The sequence below is a fragment of the Anabrus simplex genome, chromosome 1, assembly GCF_040414725.1.
Source record: "Anabrus simplex isolate iqAnaSimp1 chromosome 1, ASM4041472v1, whole genome shotgun sequence".
Taxonomy (NCBI): domain Eukaryota; kingdom Metazoa; phylum Arthropoda; class Insecta; order Orthoptera; family Tettigoniidae; genus Anabrus; species Anabrus simplex.
This window is the reverse complement of record NC_090265.1, coordinates 1,786,495,434-1,786,517,081: the sequence shown is the minus strand read 5'-3', so window position 1 is coordinate 1,786,517,081 and position 21,648 is coordinate 1,786,495,434. Positions and strand designations below refer to the sequence as shown.

Here is a 21,648-nt window from a genome sequence, read left to right as displayed (position 1 = left end):
TTAGAACTGTGGATTTTTTATAGACTAAGAAATAAATCGGTAGAGTGCATTTCAATTACATAATGATACCTCAGTCAAAAAGTAAACTGAAGCATTGTCTTAATTTATTTCCTCCAGATTTATTATATTTATTGGAATCTGCTCACCATTACCATAACACTTTAGTAAACTTCCCGTCAATCTACTCCGTGTTCCAGATGGCCGTCCTGCGGGAGCTCCAGGTACCCCAGGGACACCTCGACGCGCTCTGCAGGACGATGACGACTCGTGCCCCGTGGTGCTCTGTGAGCGTGACATGTACAGTCTGCATCGCAATGTCCCGGCGCTGCGGCGACGTGACGTGGATACCACCACCATTAGGCAGCACTACTACCCCGAGGGTGGCTGGGGGTGGATAGTGTGTGGTGCTGGCTTCCTCGTCCATCTTCTCACCTCCGGTCTTCAGCTCGCCTTCGGGCTGCTCTACGTGTACGCGCTGCACCACCTGGGGGAGCCACAGTCACCTATGGACGCCGGTAAGTTTGCTTACAAGTCATGGTTTTCAAACTTGTTTCCAAACGTTACTAAACACTAAACGGTATGTTTCTTCGAATGATGGATATATTATCCCAGAATTATGTCAAAAGTTTCCGTTTATACCATAAATTACATTCACTCTCTAGATTTTTCATCATCTGAGTACTAAATTGCTATGAAGAAAGATCTGCCTCAGAAAAATTCTAGAATACGCCACTCCGGTCTGGGGAAAAGCACCCAAAACCCATGGATTAGGTGAAGCGCATACAAAAGAGTGCGCTGAGTCACATCTCAGTGAACACTGGTTAGAACAGAATTGTGATATCGATCAAACTCTCAACATTGAAGTGATTAGTACCGGAATAAAGAAGACGCCCCGAAAATTCTATTCTGGAGTAATCTATAAGCCCAAAGCTCTCATCTCCACGTTGGTTAATTATGACACCATTTCCCTTCGCTACAAGCGACCCAGGTAATCTTAAATTAGTTACCCCCATCCGGCTACACGTCATAATCTGACAAATTCCTTATCCTCTCACATCAATGCAGTTATAGATTAGATTATTCAGAAATAGTACCCCGGACACATTTACGGTCGCAGAGCTAAAAGTCTCAACACATTCGGCTAGCTCGAATCGAGACAGAGACAGGGTCTACTACTTTTCAGGTCCATCCTGCTGTACGGCTGTGAGGTCTGGAGCTATATTCATAAAATACCTTTTTCTAAATTACAGACCTTCCAAAATAAAATACTTCGTAAACTGATGAGAGCCCCAACCCTGAAATATAATAGAAACATACGAATGGAACTTCGTATTCCTATTATTAGATTTCAGGTAAACAAACCAGCCAAGATGACCAAGTCTAGCATCCTCTCCAGTCAGTCTATCGACCCAGGATTCCTACTCTTAAAACGGGTCGTAAGGAGCAAGAAGCCGAACACTCGTTACAAACATCGCTAACTTACGACCTGTTTTAACAGGTCACCTCCCCACTTTTCGGCTTATTCCAAATTAAAACGCTGAATCACTAAATAATAAAATCAATTCCCCTGAAAAGACCCGTTTGTTAAGAAGCGAAGCCTTACCCCTGCCCGTCAACCCTTCTTATTCTCAAAATTCCAGAAAACAGATATATTTTAACAGTTTTTGAGAAGAGGGAGTTTCTTTCCTGATATGGGTGTATATTTTCCCTCCATGACAAATTGTTTTTCACTCGCCAATGTACGCGATGGATATTTTCCGACTCATCGAAATTTCATGGACACAGATGAGTAGAAGGGCATAGTTTTCACCCAGGAACTCTCATGAACTTGCTACAGACAAAATAAATTTTGAAAAAATGCGTCGGTGGGTGCAGAGTGGGCTTCGGACAAGAAGAGGGCACGGCTGGTGCATGGCCCGAAAGCTCTGCATTGCGTCCGACCAACCGAGCAGAGAAGGGGTCGCCACGGTTCTACCGTGAACCTACGCCTCTGTATTCGGGATACGGAGAGGGGCTGGTCCCCACTGTCAGCTCCCCTGAGAATGGTTTTAGGTGGTTTTCCGTCCTCCTGCGCTAAAGTAAATGCCGGGAAAGTTCCTAGTATAGGCCACGGTCGCCAACCCCTCATCTTTACTGAACATCTCCTTCTCCTGGCCTGAGAGACGGCATCACCGTATGGGAGTCACGCCGTCCGTTTCGGGGAAGGAATGTAGAAGTTCTAGTAGTAGTTGAATAAAGGCATGTATAGAGATTAAACGAAACTCAGCGTCAGTTTTGAAGGTTTTCATAATTGCTTTATTACTCAAAGCCTGCTGCGATGTTTTGTGTATATGTGTGTGTGGATCCAGTACAGTTGTATCTGCCGCTTAGCACGACCCATGCAGAAACGCCTCACGACTAAATCAAAAGAAAACATCTTCAGTGTGATAAGCGATAAGGACAAATACCACTATTGAAGTTCGCATGTTGTACACTTTTGTGAAATCAGGCAGAGAATACCTCGGGAAATGGAACTCTGTCTGTTACAGATGATCCTCGTATACAGAGGCAGTTGCAGATACCACTCAAAAGTGAACTTCCTATTATTCTCCCGTGGGAAAAGTTTTACATCAGCAGCTGATATTGTACATTAAAACTAAATTAACAATTTCAACTATATCTGTACAGTGTGATTCAACAGCCCCTTCCCATATCGTTTGCTGCAGCCCAGCTAACGGGCACGTGGTTATAGGGGTGCTAATCCCCTGCAGGCGTACGGCATGGTACTAATGTGCAGTGAGCACATTTTGCACACGATCCTAAACCCTAACGAAATGTTACATCATCCGTTCGCATAACACGATGCCCTGCAATCATGTAGCAACGTCCTTTCAGTCCACCTCTGTGGTTGTAGTGGTTAGCGTGATTAGCTGCCACTCCTGGAGACACGGGTACGATTCCCGGCTCTGCCACAAAATTTGAAAAGTGGTACGAGGGCTGGAACAGGGTCCACACAGCCTCGGGAGATAAACTGAGTAGAGGTGGGTTCGATTCGCACTTCAGCCATTCTCGAAGTGGTTTTCCTTGACTTCCCACTTCTCCTCCAGGCAAATGCCGGGATGGTTCCCAACTTAGGCCACGGCCACTTCCTTCCCTCGTCCTTGCCTGTCCCTTTCAATCTTCCCATCCCTCTACAAAGGCCCTTGTTCAGCATAGCAAGTGAGGCCACCTGGACGATGTACTAGTCCTCCTCACCGGTTGTATCCCCCGACCCAAATTCTGGCGCTCTAGGACTCTGACCTTGAGGCGGTAGAGGTGGGATCCCTCGCTCAGCCAGAGGGAAAACTGAACCTGAGAAAAAGGAGAACGCTTTTTTACCATGTAAGTACGTTAATGTGTCGTGCCTCGTGACGGGTATAACGAAGAAGGGAATCAATGCATAAAACTAGGTAATAGTGCAGTAATTAATTCCTTTTAAACACTGAACCGGATGGCGCATGTATTTTGCTGTCGTCGTACTACAAGCGTGTTTCCAACAGTGTAGCGTAGCGGATGTGGTTAGGCGTTCGCCTAGCAATCGACGGAATGTGCCAGCGGCGTTTCTAATCCTGCATCTTTCAAATATTCTTGCATACGCCCGTTACATTGTGTGGAACTGACGACGCCGTTCTGAAGGCAGCTCGCAATAATACACACATCAGTACAAGGGTGACTACATGACAGGTGAACACCGGCCAGCCGTCCATCTGGCTAATACTGCATGAACATAAATTGCATCCATACCATCTTGAGCTACACCAAGAGCTCCATGGGTGGGATTTCGTAGCTCGAATGGAGTTCTGTCGGTGGCTATTAGGCATGCTGGACAATGATGCAGCATTCGCATCGCATATCTTATTCTCGGACGAATCGCGCGTCCACAATAACGGGAACGCCAATCGCCACAACATGCACTGTTGGAGTTCAGACAATCCTCGCTGTGTGCGGCAGGCGGCCCATCAAGTACGATGGAGAGTGAATGTTCGGTGTGGAATCTTGGGGAATCGCCTGATTGGTCCTTATTTCTTTGAGGGTTATTTGAGGAGCACACACTACCTGCATTTTCTGCGTCAGGAACTCCCACAACTGCTGGAGGATGTGCTTTGCACGATAGTTTGGCGATGTGGTTGCAACAGGATGGAGCTCCACCACATTCGACTTTGCCTGTTCGAAACCATCTGAACGAGGAACTGCCAGGGAAATGGATAGAACGATGAGGCCCTATTTCTTGATCCACCAGATCACATCGGCTTTAACGCTGAAAATCGTGACTAGCTCCAGCAACTCATCACGGGCTTCTGCCGAGCAATTACACCTGTAGTCCTTCAGTGCGCAAGACGATCTATTGAACACCGGACCCGAATATGCATAAACCGAAACGGTCATCACATCGAACATTTACTGCGGTAAAACATTGTCAGGGCAGTTACGTTCCTATTATTTTCGTTCCGTATGTGTCCGGCATGCTAACTAATCGGCCCTTCTTAGGTCCACACATTCATTCGCACACAATTTGCATGAAATCGGGTACTGAACTTACATTGCGTACAGTACTTATTAACAAAAATTTCAAAATTTGTAATCTTCGCCCAGGACTCGAAACTCCCACCTAACTTGCAAGCCCGCTCCTGCACGCCTTTACAAACTACACTACGGAACCGTACGGCACACTGTGCAGCTTGTAGAAAGTATTAGGTCACAATATCAATTTAGTGTTTCGCCGGCGTGTCAGATTCATATTATCAAGAAGGCACACGCATGTCTTCCAATGTTTAATACTAGTATAACATTACGACGTCCTATCATGGTGAGGTGGTAAATACCAAAATATCCGGTTGTGTTGTCTGAGCATACCGGCAGGGCAGATGTTTTCAGAACGGAATGAATGTTGTGGGTTGCATAAAACTACATTGGAAGGGGAGGCTGAATCACGCTGTGTGTATAAAATAAGAATTTTGTCTGTACATTGCTCAGAATTTGAAAAGAATGGTATTTCTGTATGGATCATGTCCACAGTAACAAGGAAATACACTCTTTACTTTTCCGTAATGTCTGTCTGTCTGTCTGTCTGTCTGTCTGTCTGTCTGTCTGTCTGTCTGTCTGTCTGTCTGTCTGTCTGTCTGTCTGTCTGTCTGTCTGTCTGTCTGTCTGTCTGTCTGTCTGTCTGTCTGTCTGTCTGTCTTGGACCATTTCCTGTCCTTTGTGCCGGCTAGACATAGGGCTCAGTCGAGCGGTGGTCCTGTTCGTTGAATGCGGGCGAATCAAAAACTAATCTAACTGATACTAATGAGTATATTGACAGGAAGAGTGGACATATACCTTGCAATGAGAAACATATATGGAGTAAGATGAATCCGCTGGACACAATGAGGTAATCGCTAATGGCGCGGCGTGGTTCGTCGTTTTATAAATTTTTCTCTCACTCCCATTTACCGCCAAAAGTTTACTGACACAGTTTTACCTCACTGAAAATGTTATTAGGGCTTATTCTGAAATAACACATAATTTTTTAGTTTGGTAGCGGTGCTGATGGTAAGCATGAAGGATTTCTCTTTAAAAAAATGATTGCTTAAATTAGGTCACAAGCTAGGCACTATATTTTCGTTGATGTAACAGTTTAGGCAAACAGGCCCATCTTCTAGGTAATTTTATTTCTTGGGACACTTAGCAGCCTAAAATCTTTACCACGAACAACCAATTGTTTCATTTACGCACTGCTGGCGTTTACCACGGCGGTTTCGTCGCCGATTCTCCTTAAAACGGAATTTCAGCTAAAATAGTTCAGCACCAAATTAATTTTGTACCGAAGCACATTATACACGTGTGGGTGACGTAATTTCTGTTGCGTGAGAATGAGAATATCCCACCTGTTCTCGCCGTGCCGCATCTGGTCAGAAATAAAAAAGTAACCAAAGCCCCTCCTCGCCTGGCGCGCTGGAATTAAATTGTGCCTCATGTAATGAATTTAGGACTCAGGTTCTTTATCACTCAAAGGTCATGGGTTCAACATGATAGCATTGCTTTTTAATCGCGACATTCCTACTGGCTACATTGTAATGACCTATGTTGATTTCAGTCGGAAAAACCACTAAGGCAGTATTTCTGAGGATGTAAAAAGGGCAGGTGGAGAGTGAGTGTCTGCCATTGTAATGAAAACTCCCCAACTTGATTTTTACTGACGGTGGGCTAGAGAGCCTACCATTACAATGAAAACTCCCTAACCCAGTCCTCACGTAAGGAAAGACGTTTGGTGACTTCCCCGTCGGGTTTCTGGGGTAACGTTAAGAGCTGTGCAATTTTAATACAATCTCACTCACAACGTGTACACTACCTAACCTAGAATTCTGTATAGAATCTAGAATTCCGTAGTGAAGCACGGATACATCAGCTAGTCAATAATGTAGTAAACTGTCGATTTAATACATTGTTAGGGACAATCTAAAGCGCGTTAAATCGGGAAATCAAACTAACTACTTTTACGGTTTTCGGAGACGCCGAGATGTCGGAATTTTGTCCCTCGGGAGTTCTTTTACGCTCCAGTAAACCTAGCAACATGAGACTGACATATTTAAGTACCTTCAAATACCACCGGACTGAGCCAGTATCGAATCTGCCAAGTTGGGGTTAGAACGGCAGCACCTCAACCGTCTGAGCCACTCAGCCTGGCACTATGATAGGGTGACAGTATGAACTGTGCAACACATGATAATTTGAACCTGTTTTACTGCCGGATGCCCTTCCTGCCTTTGTGGAGGGATCTATTCTCTAGTGGATATCTCTATGGAGGCTGGTAGTTCAGTGTGTTTTGTGTATATGAAGAGAAGTGCAATGGAACAAACACAAACAGACAGTGCTGAAGAGAGAGAAATTCAGTAGACGCGATTAAAAAACCTCGACCTGGCCGGAAATAAAACCCGGGACTCTGCAAACCGAAGGCCTCGACGCTCATTACTGATTAAAAGGAACTGAATTCCGAAGACCCTAATTTGAAACAATAATAACAGTTTTATCGCTATAAGGACTGGCATTACTTGTTTATGAAATCCTACTTATTTATTGTCACCGATTTCCATTGTTCTGTCATCCAAGTTCAGAATATTGTTTTCTCTTCTAATGGGATGAAACGTCAGGTTGTGAGTTTCACAAACAAGAAAAGTCCTATCAGTTTTAATTTCGCCATGGGGATCATTGTTATAATAATATTACTATTATTACGTCCCAGTAACTACTTCTGACTGTTTTCTGAGACGCGGAGGTGCCGGAATTTTGTCCCACTGGACTTCTTTTACGTGCCAGATATTCTACCGACACGGAGCTGACGTATCTGATCACCCTGAAAATACCACTGGACTGAACTAGGATCGAACCTGCCAAATTGTTGTCAGAAGGCCAGCACCTTAACCGTCTGAGCCACTCAGCCCGGCGAGGACCATTGTGCGTACCTAGGTGTTAATATAAGGAAAGATGTTAATTATAGTAATCATATAAATGGGATTTTAAATAAAGGTTAGAGACCTCTTGACATGGTTATGAGAGTACTTAGGGCTGTATAAAAGATATAGTCCGCCTCTGTGGTGTAGCGGGTAGTGTGATTAGCTGCCACACCCGGAGGCCCGGGTTCGATTCCCAGCTCTGCCACGAAATTTGAAAAGTGGTACGAGGGCCGGTACAGGATCCACTCAGCCTCGGCAGGTAAAATGAATAGAGGTGGGTTCGATTCCCACCTCAGCCATCCTGGAACGGATTTCCCGTGGTTTCCCACTTCTCCTCCAGGCACATGCCGAGGTGGTACCTAACTTAAGCCCACGGCCGCTACCTTCCCTCTTCCTTGTCTATCCCATCCCCCACATGGCCCCTATTCAGCATAGCAGGTGAGGCCGCCTGGGAGAGGTACTGGTCATTCTCTCCAGTTGTATCCCCGACCCAATGTCTCACGCTAAAGGACACTGCCTTTGAGGCAGTAGAGGTGTGACCACTCGCTGAGTCCGAGGGAAACCAACCCTGGAGGATAAATAGATTGAAAGAAAGAAAGAAAGAAAGGATGTAAAGGAGAGGACATATTATAAGGACCGTAATCAGGGTATGGTTCTAGTGTATGGGACCTTCACCATGATTACTTCATTCGAGAAATGGAAAAAGTCCAAAGAAAAGCAGCTCGATTTGTTCTGGGTGATTTCTAACAAAAGAATATAGTGACGAAAATGTTGGAAAGTTAGGGTTGGGAAGACTTGAGAGAAAGGAGGCGAGCTGCTCAACCAAGTGGTATGTGTCAGTAGAGAGGTCACGTGGAATGGCATTGGCAGACGAATAAGTATGAGTAGTGATCTGAGAGTAGGGAAAATAACAATATGAAGATTAAGTTGGAATCGAAGGGTACTAATAGGGGCAAATATTCATTTATAGGAAGAGGAGTTAGGGATTGGAATAATTTATCAATATATTTCCGAATTCTTTGAAATTATTGAAGAAGAAACAACAGATAGGGAATCTTCCACTTACGCGACTGCCCTAAATGCAGATTAGTGGTAATTAATGATATTCCTTTAAGCGATTCTGACTAATGATCCATACAGGAATTAATTTTGTCTGTAGCCTATTGAAATCCCTCCATAAGGATCATATCCTAAACTAGATATCACCGTATTAATTAAAACGAAGGGGAAATTTCCTTTTTTTCCTCCAAGCGCGCTTAAATATAATTCCTTGTCCTTTCAGCCTGTATGAAATATGAATGTCAACAACACTTAATATGCCGCCTGTAAACACGGCTTCTGGTTCAGAATGCTAAAGAGGTCTAGGGGTTTTCACTAGAGCGAGGGTTAAATAATTCTGTCGTGGCTAACTTGTTTCCGTACTTCCAACGAGAAAATAACTTTGTAAATCTCACTAAGGACGCTGTGTCAGTCGTGAAATATTAAACAGTTTACATCATGTGTACGCGTCTTGAAACGATATAACGTCACAAACATGAATACTTTATTATCCTTTTTAAAGGAACGTTCACTTATTCCAAGTAACAAATACCAAAACATTAAGCTCCAAAGTTATTGCTTTATTAATATTCCTGTTGGCCGAAGAAAAAAGTAACACTTGGATGTTTTTAAATAATATGAATTTAGTGAGCCATTATCACCAACAAACAAACAAACAAACAAACAAACAAACAAACAAACAAACAAAAACAAACCCCATGGCACTACAGCCCTTGAAGGGCCTTGGCCAACCAAGCGACCACTGCTCAGCCCGAAGGCCTGCAGATTACGAGTTGTCGTGTGGTCAACACGACGAATCCTCTCGGCCTTTATTATCGGCTTTCTAGACCGGGATTATCACCAACAAGTTCACCAAAACAGTTTTTACCAGTCCATCCGGTCGTTCTTCTAGACCGATTTGTTTCATTCTTGTTTCATTATCTCCGGAATTACCTGCCGGTCAATCATCAGGCATTGATAGGTCCCCTACGTTCAGTCAGTTTTGAGTAATCCTGAAATCAAATCACTAAATGACTGTACTTGGCGGGTTGCACAGAGTTAAGGTGCAATATCGGCTACGTGTTCACAAGCAAACCTGCAGTATCAGCCAAACTTGGTATACATAACGTTATTTGTTTCTTACGTCCCACTAACTAATGTTACTATTTTCGGAGACGCAGAAGTGCCAGAATTTAGTCCCAAAGGATTCCTTGTACGTGCCAGTAAATCTACCAACATGAGGCTGGCGTATTTGAGCGTCTTAAAATACCACCGTAGACATATTACTTAGAATAAAGTAAAATAATGTGACGGTAGAACAGCACTGCGCTTGTGGGTTGGTAGGGAGCAACATGATAAATGTCATCGAAATCGACCAATATTAGTGTCGAATCAATAGCTTTTGGGCACTCTGGAAGCCATGTAAGTCCAAGTTCAGCATTCATCGGTATGGGGGCTGTGATGGGATGAGAAAGAGAATGTCCGAGATGACCAAGATTAGTGCTGAACATACAGTTGTCGGGCTGCAACAACGACAACTTCCACGTGAAAGAAAATAATTTGAAACTTTAAATTAATAAAAACAACAATAACTCTAAATTATCAATCAACGTCACAATAAAGAAAAATACAGAAAATCAATTGATACATTTTCAGAGTCCAGTTTTTAGGTACTGAGGGGTCAGAATGCAAACCTACTTAACCTACTAAAAAGATATTATCGGCACACTTTATCTTGGCGCATTTCTGTACGGGGTGAGAAGTAAGGAGGGAGCTGTCCCGGTTCCGATAGTGCTGCCAACTGAATAAAAATGAAATCTGAATTGAATCGAGAATATGATCGATCGATATGAAGTTTCTAAACAGTTATTATCTTAAGCCAACAACTATGTCACATACAAATTATATATTTCTCGATGCGAATCTTGCTCCTAGCATGAATTATATGGTTTGGCTTTGCTGTGTAAACAACAACAGTACTAGTACGTAAAGTGTACGCCAGATGTCGCACAATGATGCTTAAGCGAGTCATAGTTTGTGTTTCAAAGGATGCCAGTACGAATCTCGAAGATTGCCGAGGTCGACCGATTCAGCACTAGGGTGTAAATGCACCAAGATAAAGTGTGCCGATAGTAGTAAACTCTACCCCAGAGGTGCTCAGCTGGGCGCCCCTTGAGGGTTGCCCAGTCCGGCCGGGCTGACGTGACATCAATGCGGGCAGCTTACGTAAGGAGCACACGAAGAGTGCAAACACACTTTGCAGGGAAGCGACAGAGCATTGACGTTCGACTGTGTTTACGAAGCTTTTCCCCGCTATTCAGCGAAGTGCTGCTTACGGTACATTATTTAAAATAAAACTCTATAACCGCAACAACAACAAATCCTGACCTTTTCAAGATATTCCGGTTTTATTTATTCTGCGCTTGATATAAGGAGTCTGTTTTATTTTATTATATTTATTCATTCAAAGAAAACTGACTCGTTATAATGTTTGTGTTTAAATCTACAAACGTACACGGCTTTAACATACAAACTACGATGTACAATTCCTTGGAAGGGAATGACAGTATTTCCATCCTGTTATTAATTAAGCAAAAAGTAATATAATTACTTAATGCAACAATGATTTTGCACAGTTTTGTAGTGTTGTGTAACTTTCCCTTTTCACTGAATTCCTGAAAATAGTATTTCAAATTTAAGAGGCGTTCAGTGATAATAGCCAGCCTCTAAATGGCGAGAGGTAGGTTCATTGGGAGTGTGGACATAGATATTTACTATCCAAGATTATAGTAAAACTACGTAAATATTTCTACCAGACTGATGCCCAGTATGCCTTCAAATAAATAGCCTCACTAACTTTATTCCCAGTAAGCAAGATTGGATTGTTGGTGAGTTTATCAGATAATTTAAACCCAAACACCCACAAGCCACAGCTTATCCTTCTTAACTCAATATTATAATAGAACTGTTTCTTAAGCACGCCTTGAAATGTAATAGTGGAAATTGTAATTCATTACGTACATTATAAAATGCTTTATTGTAATTGGTCGAAATATATAAACTGTAATGAACATTAAAAAAACTTATTTCTTACAGCGTAAATTGAAAATGATGTGGATTTCTGTCCTCCTTCCTTCATTATATTCTGCCTCCATTTCAACGTTATTGTGGTTGAACACCATACGCTCATCGCCTGCCAGCCTACGTTGTGTGGAGAAACCTGCCAATGAGAAGAATTTCCTTCTATTTTCCGAATATTCATCATCATTTGCAGACATACTTATGCACCTCCCTCTTAACCTCGCCATGAAAGACACATCCAGCAGCCGTGGCCTTAATTAAGGTACAGCCCCAGCATTTTCCTGGTGTGAAAATGGTAAACAACGACCACGACGACACCGTAATGGAACAGCAGCATCCGGATCATCCACCACAGCAGCAGCAGCAAAACCAGCCCTCAGTATGGAGACAGCTCAGACCACGCGAAGTGACGGCCGGATGGCTAAACCCCGATCCTGCCAAGGTTCTCCAGCTGGCCCGACACCTGGACCAACAACTCCTACTGTTACCAACTGGCAGGGATCGACACGACATCGAATCGGTCTTATGAGGCCTTTCGGCATGGGACAACCTCGATGGTCCACAGAGAACTTACTTCGCCACCAGAGCAAACCTCCTGTACATCGCTACCAGTCGCGGCTGGGCACAGGCCATACAATTGGACCAGGCGACATCCGAATCCCTAGCTTGGGCGCCGGAGGGCTTCACGTTTCAACCAGTGGCTCGGCCGACCCCGGACAGCCGCGGACGAGGACGAGGACGGGGCCGCGGCACTCGGGGGGCCAAGCCGAGCACAGCACCAACATGAATCGCAGGTCCTGGGACAGGAGACGCCGCCGCGGACTTCCGAACCCGTCCCTTGCCTTCTCCCTCCCTGGCTGCTGACTGTCACAGTGCTTGTCCACCCTCCGCCTTTTATAGCCGAACAAGGGCGTGCGTGTAATGGAGCAAGCACCGGGCGAAGCCCGCAAGCCAGTGAGGGATAAAGGCGACGAAGCCGGTGAAGCCTGACTCCGCCAGTGCTTTATTATGAATTATAAAATACAAAGAAACATGTTACAATGACTGTGGTCGAAATACATACAAAAGAAAGACAAAGGAAATGACAATAGCAAACACAAAGAAGATTAAGAAACATGCCAGGTTCAAATATGTAACCTTATCCATGGACGCTCGTTCCCATTGGTAGGTTTGTAGGCTGTCTCCACAGTTGACAGTACCTGGGTGTCCTCTAGGGCTGGTAGACTCGTCAGAGAGCGTGTCAGGATGCCGGCCGGCGTCGGGGACGGGTTCTGAAGTCCGCGGCGGCGTCTCCTTGAAGATGGTTTTCCGTTGTTTAAAACTGTCTGTCCCTATCTCTACGCTCTTCTTATCTGCGTTATGGCTGTAAAGGAATGAAACGCAAACAAGTTTGTATTTTCACGTGACTGTTCATGTCGTAATCATAGCGTCGCGGCCTTGCCGCCGGTTGTACCTGGAATCCGAACTACAGGAGGGATGTGAATTACCATTTCTAAAAGTCTTAATAAGCTTCCCGGAATTTGAACAGCAGCTGACTTCATAAGAAACCGGCGACAATGCCACACGACTACCAGTCTTCTTCTCAAAAGCAACTAATATATGGGGTCTCAGATAGGGTAAATCTTATGACCTTTTGCCACAGGTTTGCGTAGAATCCTAACAAGAGATGTGACTTTATGTTACGCATTGACACTCATTTAACTACAGATGCGCTATTGCGTATTGACGAATGATTGACCTATCAGCGCTGTATCTATATTTCCCCCTAAGGGACATTATTTTCATGATGGTGTCTTATTCATAAAAGTAGACCCCAAATGTTTGTGCACTAATAGGTCTGAATGCAAACTAAGTCTGTTATGAGAAGTTGTCGTGTAGACCGCTCTTCCGTAATGTAGTGAGAGTAACATAAATTCTAGGGGTTCTGGTCGGCGGAACCCCTCATGTTTATGTAAAACTCATAACATAACCGTTGAGCAGATTAGACTATAATTTTTATCGCTACAGTAAGTCTACATTCTAACCGATTACTGTCTAAAATTTCTCCCTCTACATCATAAGTTAGAAGTAACAGACCGGGTGTGTTGGACGTGCGGTTAGGAGCGTGCAGCTGTGAGTTTGCATCCGAGAGATAGTAGGTTCGAACCCCACTCTCGGCAGCCCTGAACATGGTGTTCCATGATTTTCCACTTTCGCACCAGGTAAATGCTAGGGCTGTACCTTATTTAAGGCCATGGCCGCTTCCTTCCCACTCCCAGCCCTTTCCTCTCCCATTATCACAATAAGATCATCGGTGCGACGTAAAGCAAATAATTGTAAACACGTAGAAGTAACAGACTTGAAAATATCAAGAATGGTCGCTGATACAATCAGATGGGAACAATACCAGGAGGGTATTAAAGGCGACGTTACAAATGAATTCGATGGATTCAACTGTACGCATAAATCGGCTTAGGTGGTGGGGACATGTGACGCGAATAGATGAGAACAAATTGCCTAGCAAAATAGTAGACTCGTTTACGGAGGGCGAGAGTAGTAGAGGAAAACCAAAAATACGATACCTAGATTCATTTTCTAATGATTTAAAGACAAGAGGAATAAAACTAAACGAGGACAAATACAGGATTGTGGAGGCGTTTAGTAAATGCAGCCTTGCACACAAAATGCTGAAAGGGATAACTTTCTATAATGAAGATGTGTGTACCATAATCCTCTACTATGAAGACATCAATCAAACATATCTACCCACGGCAAGATTTAGACAGACTTTAACTGTTTTTCTCTTCTTTTTCATGGTGAGCAGCGTAACGTAAGGTACTGTTTATCCACATTGAGATGAACTATTACACATGATTACAATATTTTTGGTAGTATAATCGCTTTCAGTCCGCCTCTGTGGTGTAGTACTTAGTGTGCTTAGCTGCTACGCCCGCAGGCAAGGGTTCGATTTCCAGCTCTACCACGAAATTTCCAAAGTGGTGCGAGGTCTGCAATGAGGGTTACTCAGCCTCCGAAGGTCAACTGAATAGAGGGGGTTTGATTCCCGCCTTATTCATCCTCGAAGTGGTTTTGCGTGATGTCCCATTTCTCCTCCAGTCAAATGCCGGGGTGGACCTAAAATGTCACGACCGTTTCCTTTCCTCTCCCTTGTATCTTCCTTTCAATCCTCCCATCCCCCCACTAGGTCCCTGTTCAATATAGCAAGTGAGGTCACCAGGGCGAGGTGCTGGTTGTCCTCGCCGGTTGTATTCCCCACGCTCCAGGACACTACCCTTGAGGCGGTAGAGATGCGATCCCTCGCTGAGTCCGAGGCAAAAACCAATCCTGGTAGGTAAACGGATTAAATAAATAAATAAATAAATAAATAAATAAATAAATAAATAAATAAATAAATAAATAAATAAATAAATAAATAAGTAAATAAATAAATAAAAAATAAATAATAATAATAATAATAATAATAATAATAATAATAATAATAATAATAATAATAATAATAATAATAACCGCATTTCACCAAACACCATCGAGTTCTTTTCTAGATAATATATGGAATTTGCCCGTCAGCGAAACAATGACTAAATAAATGATAAGGTCTGAACGAGTGGCGGATTATTATTAATACAACTCGACAGTGATATCGTATTAGGAAAATAAACGTCATGGAATGATGAACAGACCAAAAACAAACGATAACAAATTTCTGGGATAACAAGTATTCATAATCATACTGACATTTTACTACTTTTGCAGTGTGCCATGACTATATCGACAATAAATCAGGGATTCTCTTCGTGTTACGTTAAGAACGATGGTACAAGCGAATTGATGGAGACAATTTACTTTCCTTCTTTCTTTCTTTCGGGCGCGCGATTCAAATGGACAAACTCGCCGTATTTGCTATGCTAGAGCACAAGCCATTGCCGTGCTGTCGGGAAGAGAAGGCGAGCCAGCTAACAACCTAGTTGTTTTATGTGGTTGTTTATATCGTGGTAATAGCCGCGGTACATCTAGTTATAAATGGAATCCGACCCATGAGAAAATGATTTCCCTTCAAGAATCCCAAAAGCACTGGCCCACTCCCTCCTTGGTGTAAATCTAGTGACAACGAGTCCACAGAATGTCATTTTATTTTTACAATTTGATTTACTTCGCACCGACGCAGATAGGTCTTATGGCGACGATGGGAGAGGAAAGGTCTAGGAGTGCGAAGAAAGCGCCCGTAGCCTTAATTAATTAATTAATTTGCCTGGAGTGTCTGAGGACAAATTCGGCTTGCCATGTGAAGGTCTTTTGAATTGACTCCCATAGGCGAACTATGATGACGTTGAAATGATGATGAAGATGACATATACACCCAGCTCTCGTGCCAGCGGAATTAACCAATTATGGTTACAATTCCCGACCCTGCCAGGAATGGAATCCGGGACCCCTGTGACCAAAGGCCAGCACGCTAACCATCCAGCCAAGGAGCCGTATATTTACTTCGTGTGAAAATGGAAAACCAAGGAAAAACCATCTTCAGGGATGCCAACAGTGGGGTTCGAACACACTATCTCCCAAGTGCCAGCTCACCGCACGGTCACTCGTTCGGTGTCTGTCACATCAGACAGCTTCTCAGTTAACCCCGTGATGCTGAGCTAGTGAGCAGACATGTGAGATAACGATCCGGAAGTGCAGGAAGAATAGTGTGGATGCAACAGTGCAGCACGACAGTAAAGGAGTACGGCAGGCCGGGTCAAGTTCATCAAGACGGGATATAAAATAGAAGAATAGGCCTGTTGATGGCGGCAACTATAGTGGTTACTCTGTTAGTCATTGGAGACGTCGAGATGAACCCAGCCCCATTGTCATGGGAGGACATGGCGAAAATCAAGGAAGCTGTGCGCGAAGCTTCTCACGCTCACGAGCCCAAAGATTACTCGAGGTACAGCCTCAATAAATTAAGGATATGAAGGACAGCTTAACCGAAGGACTAACAGAAATAAAGGAGAAGGTAAGAAAAGACGAAGAAGAAAGAGCATACTAAACAAGTGCAGGTACTTCAATAGTGGGATGGTAGAAGGAGAAGAGAAGAAACATGATTATTTACGGCCTGGAGGAAACTGAAGGAGAGCCCGCGATGGAATTAATTAACATGTTTTAATGCAACGCTCAGCCCACTGTAAACTGTAGGCATCTGAATTATTTAAGGTATGTGTGAGTTTGTATATGAAGGTGCTGTATTTACAATGGTAAGACAATAGTAATTTGACCGCTCAATCTTAGTGTAAAATTTTGAGATACTTAATTTACGCGCTTTTTTTTTTTTTGCTAGTTGCTTTACGTCCTATCGACACAAATAGGTCTTATGGCGACGATAGGATAGGACAGGGTTAGGAGTTGGAATGAAGCGGCCGTGACCTTAATTAAGGTACAGCTCCAGCGTTTGCCTGGTGTGAAATAGGGAAATCACGGAAAACCACCTTCAGGGTTGCCGATAGTGGGGTTCGAACATACTATCTCCCGAGTACTTGATAGTGCCCGCACTTAAGCGACTGCAGCTATCGAGCTTGGTGCGCGTGAATTTGTATATGATGAAGCTGGATTTTGAATGTTAAACAAGTCGTTTTACTTGTAATATTTTCCTTCCTTGTAATTGCTTTACAAAGGAAATTAAATATATCATCGTATTCAATACATACACATCTCCATCATTAGATGGAATAATAATCAACTTGTCTGAGACATCTGCAGTGAAAAAATGGTTAAAGATATTTACATAAATGATGCTAAAAATGTGTTAAAACCTAATGAAGACAACAATGAAAACAAATGAGACATGACGAAAACAAATAATAAGTCATTATTGAGAGGTTGTGGACCTCTTAGTCTAACATGGCTTCTCAATTCTTCGCTGGCCTGCTGACTATCAAAAATAAGGAAAACACACCTAGCCAACATTGGACACGATCATTGAGAACGGGACCACTAAAATTGAGAATGTCCGGCCTTTCGAGAGTGCAACTATTCAAACAATTTGAACTTCAATGGCGATCTTAACTATGTGTCACACACATTTTACCTGGCACATGTTTCCTCTCAAACGTAGTTTCTCTAGTTTTTTGCTCCCCTCTTAGCTATTTGTGATGGTGATTCAAGGGGGACAGACTGTCATTCTGAATTTTTACGACAGTGATGTCGTCCTGTGTTTTTAATTATAATACACTGCAGTTTTAGACTAATAGGTTCACAACCTCGCCATAATCACTTATTGTTTGTTTCCGACATGTCTCATTTGTTTTATCTTCAATTCTGCAAATCACTTTAAACTTTTTCACTGCAGATATCTCTAACGAGTGGATTATTTACTACTCCATCTAATGATGGAAATGAGTATATCATCGTTGCCGGGACGAAACCTCCTATCTGAAATATTTTAGCTTAGAACTTTGGCCGGTAAGGTTCTGTCATCTAAGGTGCAATATTGTGTGACTGTCGTCAAGGCATTCTCGCTCTTCATAATGTATGTGCTGCGGGTCAGTATATCTCCAAAAACACATGGGAGGTTTCGTCCCGGCACAACATATTGATTTTTTTTTTTAATTCCGTCGTGTCTCCTTAGTTTTTCTTTCTTTCTTTCTTTCTTTCTTTCTTTCTTTCTTTCTTTCTTTCTTTCTTTCATTATGTTTGAACACACTTTTATCATCTATTATGAAAATAACTTTAACCCCCTTTTTTCACTGAAGATGGCTCAAACGAGTTGAAACATGTTTGACTATTGCTCCGTCTAAAGATGAATAGGAAGACATATTAAATATTCTTTGTAAAGTGAAAATCGTCAATACGAAATGGCGTACGGCTTTCAGTGCCGGGAGTGTCCGAGGACAAGTTCGGCTCGCCAGATGCAGGTCTTTTTTTATTTGACCCCCTAGGCGACCTGCGCGTCGTGATGAGGATGAAATGAAGACGTCACATACACCCAGGCCCCGTGCCAGCGAAATTAACCAATTAAATTTAACATTTCCGACCCTGCCCGGAATCGAACCCGGGACCCCTGTGACCAAAGGCCAGAACGCTAACCATTTAGGCATTGAGCTCGACAATACGAAATGGCTCTAGTATATTGTAATGAAATTTCTTGTTGTATTCTTGTTGTGGTTGTTGTTGTTGTTGTTGTTGTTGTTGTTTCTGGGTAATTATGCTTTAACTTTACTATAATGTCAGACTACAGTAAGAGATGATCGCTGCCGCGATAATACCCCATTGTGATGTGTTTGTTAATAATAATAATAATAATAATAATAATAATAATAATAATAATAATAATAATAATAATAATAATAATAATAACTCAGTCTTAAAGAGTCCTCAGTTCGAAATTAAAATACTTGGGTGAGCCCTGAATCGAAGCTGTGACCGCCAGATAGTAGTCAGTCTCGTCTCATCTACACCACGCCTGCACTAGCTCAAATGCAAAGGATAGGTACAATTTGGCCAAATCACTCAATTCGTTTATTTTCTCCGTCAACCATCATTAATTTTCTTTGCACATGCTAAAAATAGATAGAATGTTTTGTGAGCTACAATTGATTTCATCTCTTTGCCATAAATTGCAGATAAACTCGAGGGCGGATACTGTAATTGCTTTCCTCAATGGATGTCATTGGATGTAATATACGAGGAGCTGTGCACGTAGAATGCAATTATACATCACGGTCCAGCTTCGACACTGGGAATGGCAAGGACACGATTGGCTGCCGGCGAGTTTTACAGACATGTCGTGCCAATTTCATACACCTGCAGACAAATTGAAATAAGTGTAGCCGCTAGCTAACTCGGACATCCCATTACCTCATGAGCTCCCGGGGCGGTCCAGAGGATACCATATACAGTATGGGGGAGGATGTATTACCTAAAGCATAGCGAATCTTTTCAGACCGTGTAATAGCCCAACGTCTAATGCATGCTCATGTACACTCATTGAACACAACTCGATATGATAACACATTAGTAGTATTTTTCCGGTGACCCTAACTCAATGTTCGGTATTATTATGGTTTATACCTGTTAATCATTCCTCGTTTGCATGAATTTTGTAATAAAATTACTGAGTTAAAGCACTTCAGTAATCACAGTGTTTCTACGCGTGTGTAGACGTTTAAATTACACAGACTGAGCACTAAAATTCATTTAGATTCCTCCAGCTCGTAGGAAGGAAAAGCACGAAGAACTATATGCTAATTATAGGCATCAGCAGATAAACGATCGGTTATTACCGTGAAGAAAACTTTCATACCTGACCACTGATTGGTTAGTACATTATCAACTAGCCTCATACCCTTGCAGCGAATGTCAATACCGGAGAGAATGGCGTAGAGTTTTGTTTAGCAGCCTCATAACCTTGATACCAAGTTCAAAGTCAGATAGACCAGTGATGCATTAATGCTTTGCCTATCATACTCTATTACACCAGTGCATTTTCTGCCAATCTAATATCCTATGAAGGAAGTTCAAAATCACATAGACTAGTAACAGCTTAGGACCTTGTCTACCGGCTTCACACCCTACCAAAGATGTTCAACAACAATTAATCTTGATTATCAACGTCTGAAAATGATTGGCATGCCAAAGAACTCTTATTTATGATGAAATTACTACAGTTATGATACTTTTAAGACAGAACCACTTTCAGAAACAAGAAACAGATACACCGACCAAGAAGGAACAAAATTGGACGGCTGGAAACGAAGAAGCTGTAAGCAAGAGAATGGAGAAATATTGAGTCATGAAGAGTTATTTACGTGGTCGATAATTGACAAAAATAGATTGTGAATAGTAATAATAATAATAACAATAATAATAATAACAATAATAATAATAATATTTAAAGGGTCTTTAGACTCCTAAGAGGCCTGGTGAAGATTGACGCAGTATGGGCCACCTGCGCGTGTGATGAAATCTAAAGATGAAGGCAGCACACACACAACCAGTCCCCGAGCCATCGGAATTAACCAATGAAGGTTAAAATCCCCAACCATGCAGACAATCGAACACGGGACCCCTGGATAAAGGCCAGCATGCTAACCATTTATCCATGGAGCCAGTCATAATAATAATTGTTACCGTGTTTTGGTGGATCAGCAGACGTGAAAGAAGGTGCGGGCTGGAATGGGTCTAACTACAAGTCCGAAAGATTAATTTAAAATTCAAATAAAGGTTATATTTTCAACTGATAACAAGATTTAACAATTTTCACTAGGTGAAATAACAAAGAAAAATCAGGTACAATGCAATTTTACAAACGAAAGCACAAGTTAAGGGGTTTTTTACAATTCTGGGCTACGAGCCCCCAAGTTTAACAATTTCTGAGCTCTCAGCTCACAACCACAAATTACCAAAGGGCAGAAAACCCCTAAATACATAGAGCATTTGCTCCCACCTCGTAATGTCAAGCCTCCTAGAGGCACCTTCCAAAATACCAGAAAGAGCTGACCGCTGTGAATCTTTCAAGCCTATCAAAGGCCATAAACGGACTTCACTACAAACTGCCCTCAAGGCACACTTACAAAGAAACAGGGGTATCTTGTGCCCATTCTACCGGGCCTTAGTGGACAAATACTAGGTTAATAAAAACGGCCAAAAACACAAAAGGAATGGAGGCGTGGATTAGCACTCCTAAATACACATTTTAAAACCTAAGTGGCGCTAGGCCGATACACAGGGGCTATTCCCACACTATATAGGTGACTTGTATAAGAAAATTTTAACACATTAGGAAAGATTAGAAAATCAGTTACGAAAACATAGTCACCTCAAGTCGAAATTAAGGGGAGCTCGAGAGGATAAAGCACTCTCTCTCCCCGATTTACATTTAAAGTAATAAGAAAATGTTTACATAAGCCGGCACTAAGTTACATTTTAAACAGGTGGGATACTTGAAAAGGTTTCGAACCTTCCCCGGGGGTTAAACTGCTGACCAAGAAAGAAATAAAGATGTTAAGAGGCCATTACCTTTGCTGAAGAGCTGCTGCTCGAAGGAAGAGGCGCAACCCGCCCCCTGCTATACTTCCATACACTGCGCTAGATGTTGTTGAAG

General features: G+C 42.6%; 1 protein-coding gene across 1 annotated transcript in view; it reads left to right on the top strand.

The window, feature by feature from the left end:
* Positions 1-259: 259 nt before the first annotated feature.
* Positions 260-21,648, top strand: part of LOC136883262 (monocarboxylate transporter 4-like) — a 178,743-nt gene continuing 157,354 nt past the window's right edge. The window contains exon 1 of the mRNA XM_067155475.2: positions 260-515. Within this exon, the coding sequence (XP_067011576.2) occupies positions 296-515 (220 nt within the window). The 5' untranslated portion in view covers positions 260-295. The remainder of the gene's footprint in view (positions 516-21,648) is intronic.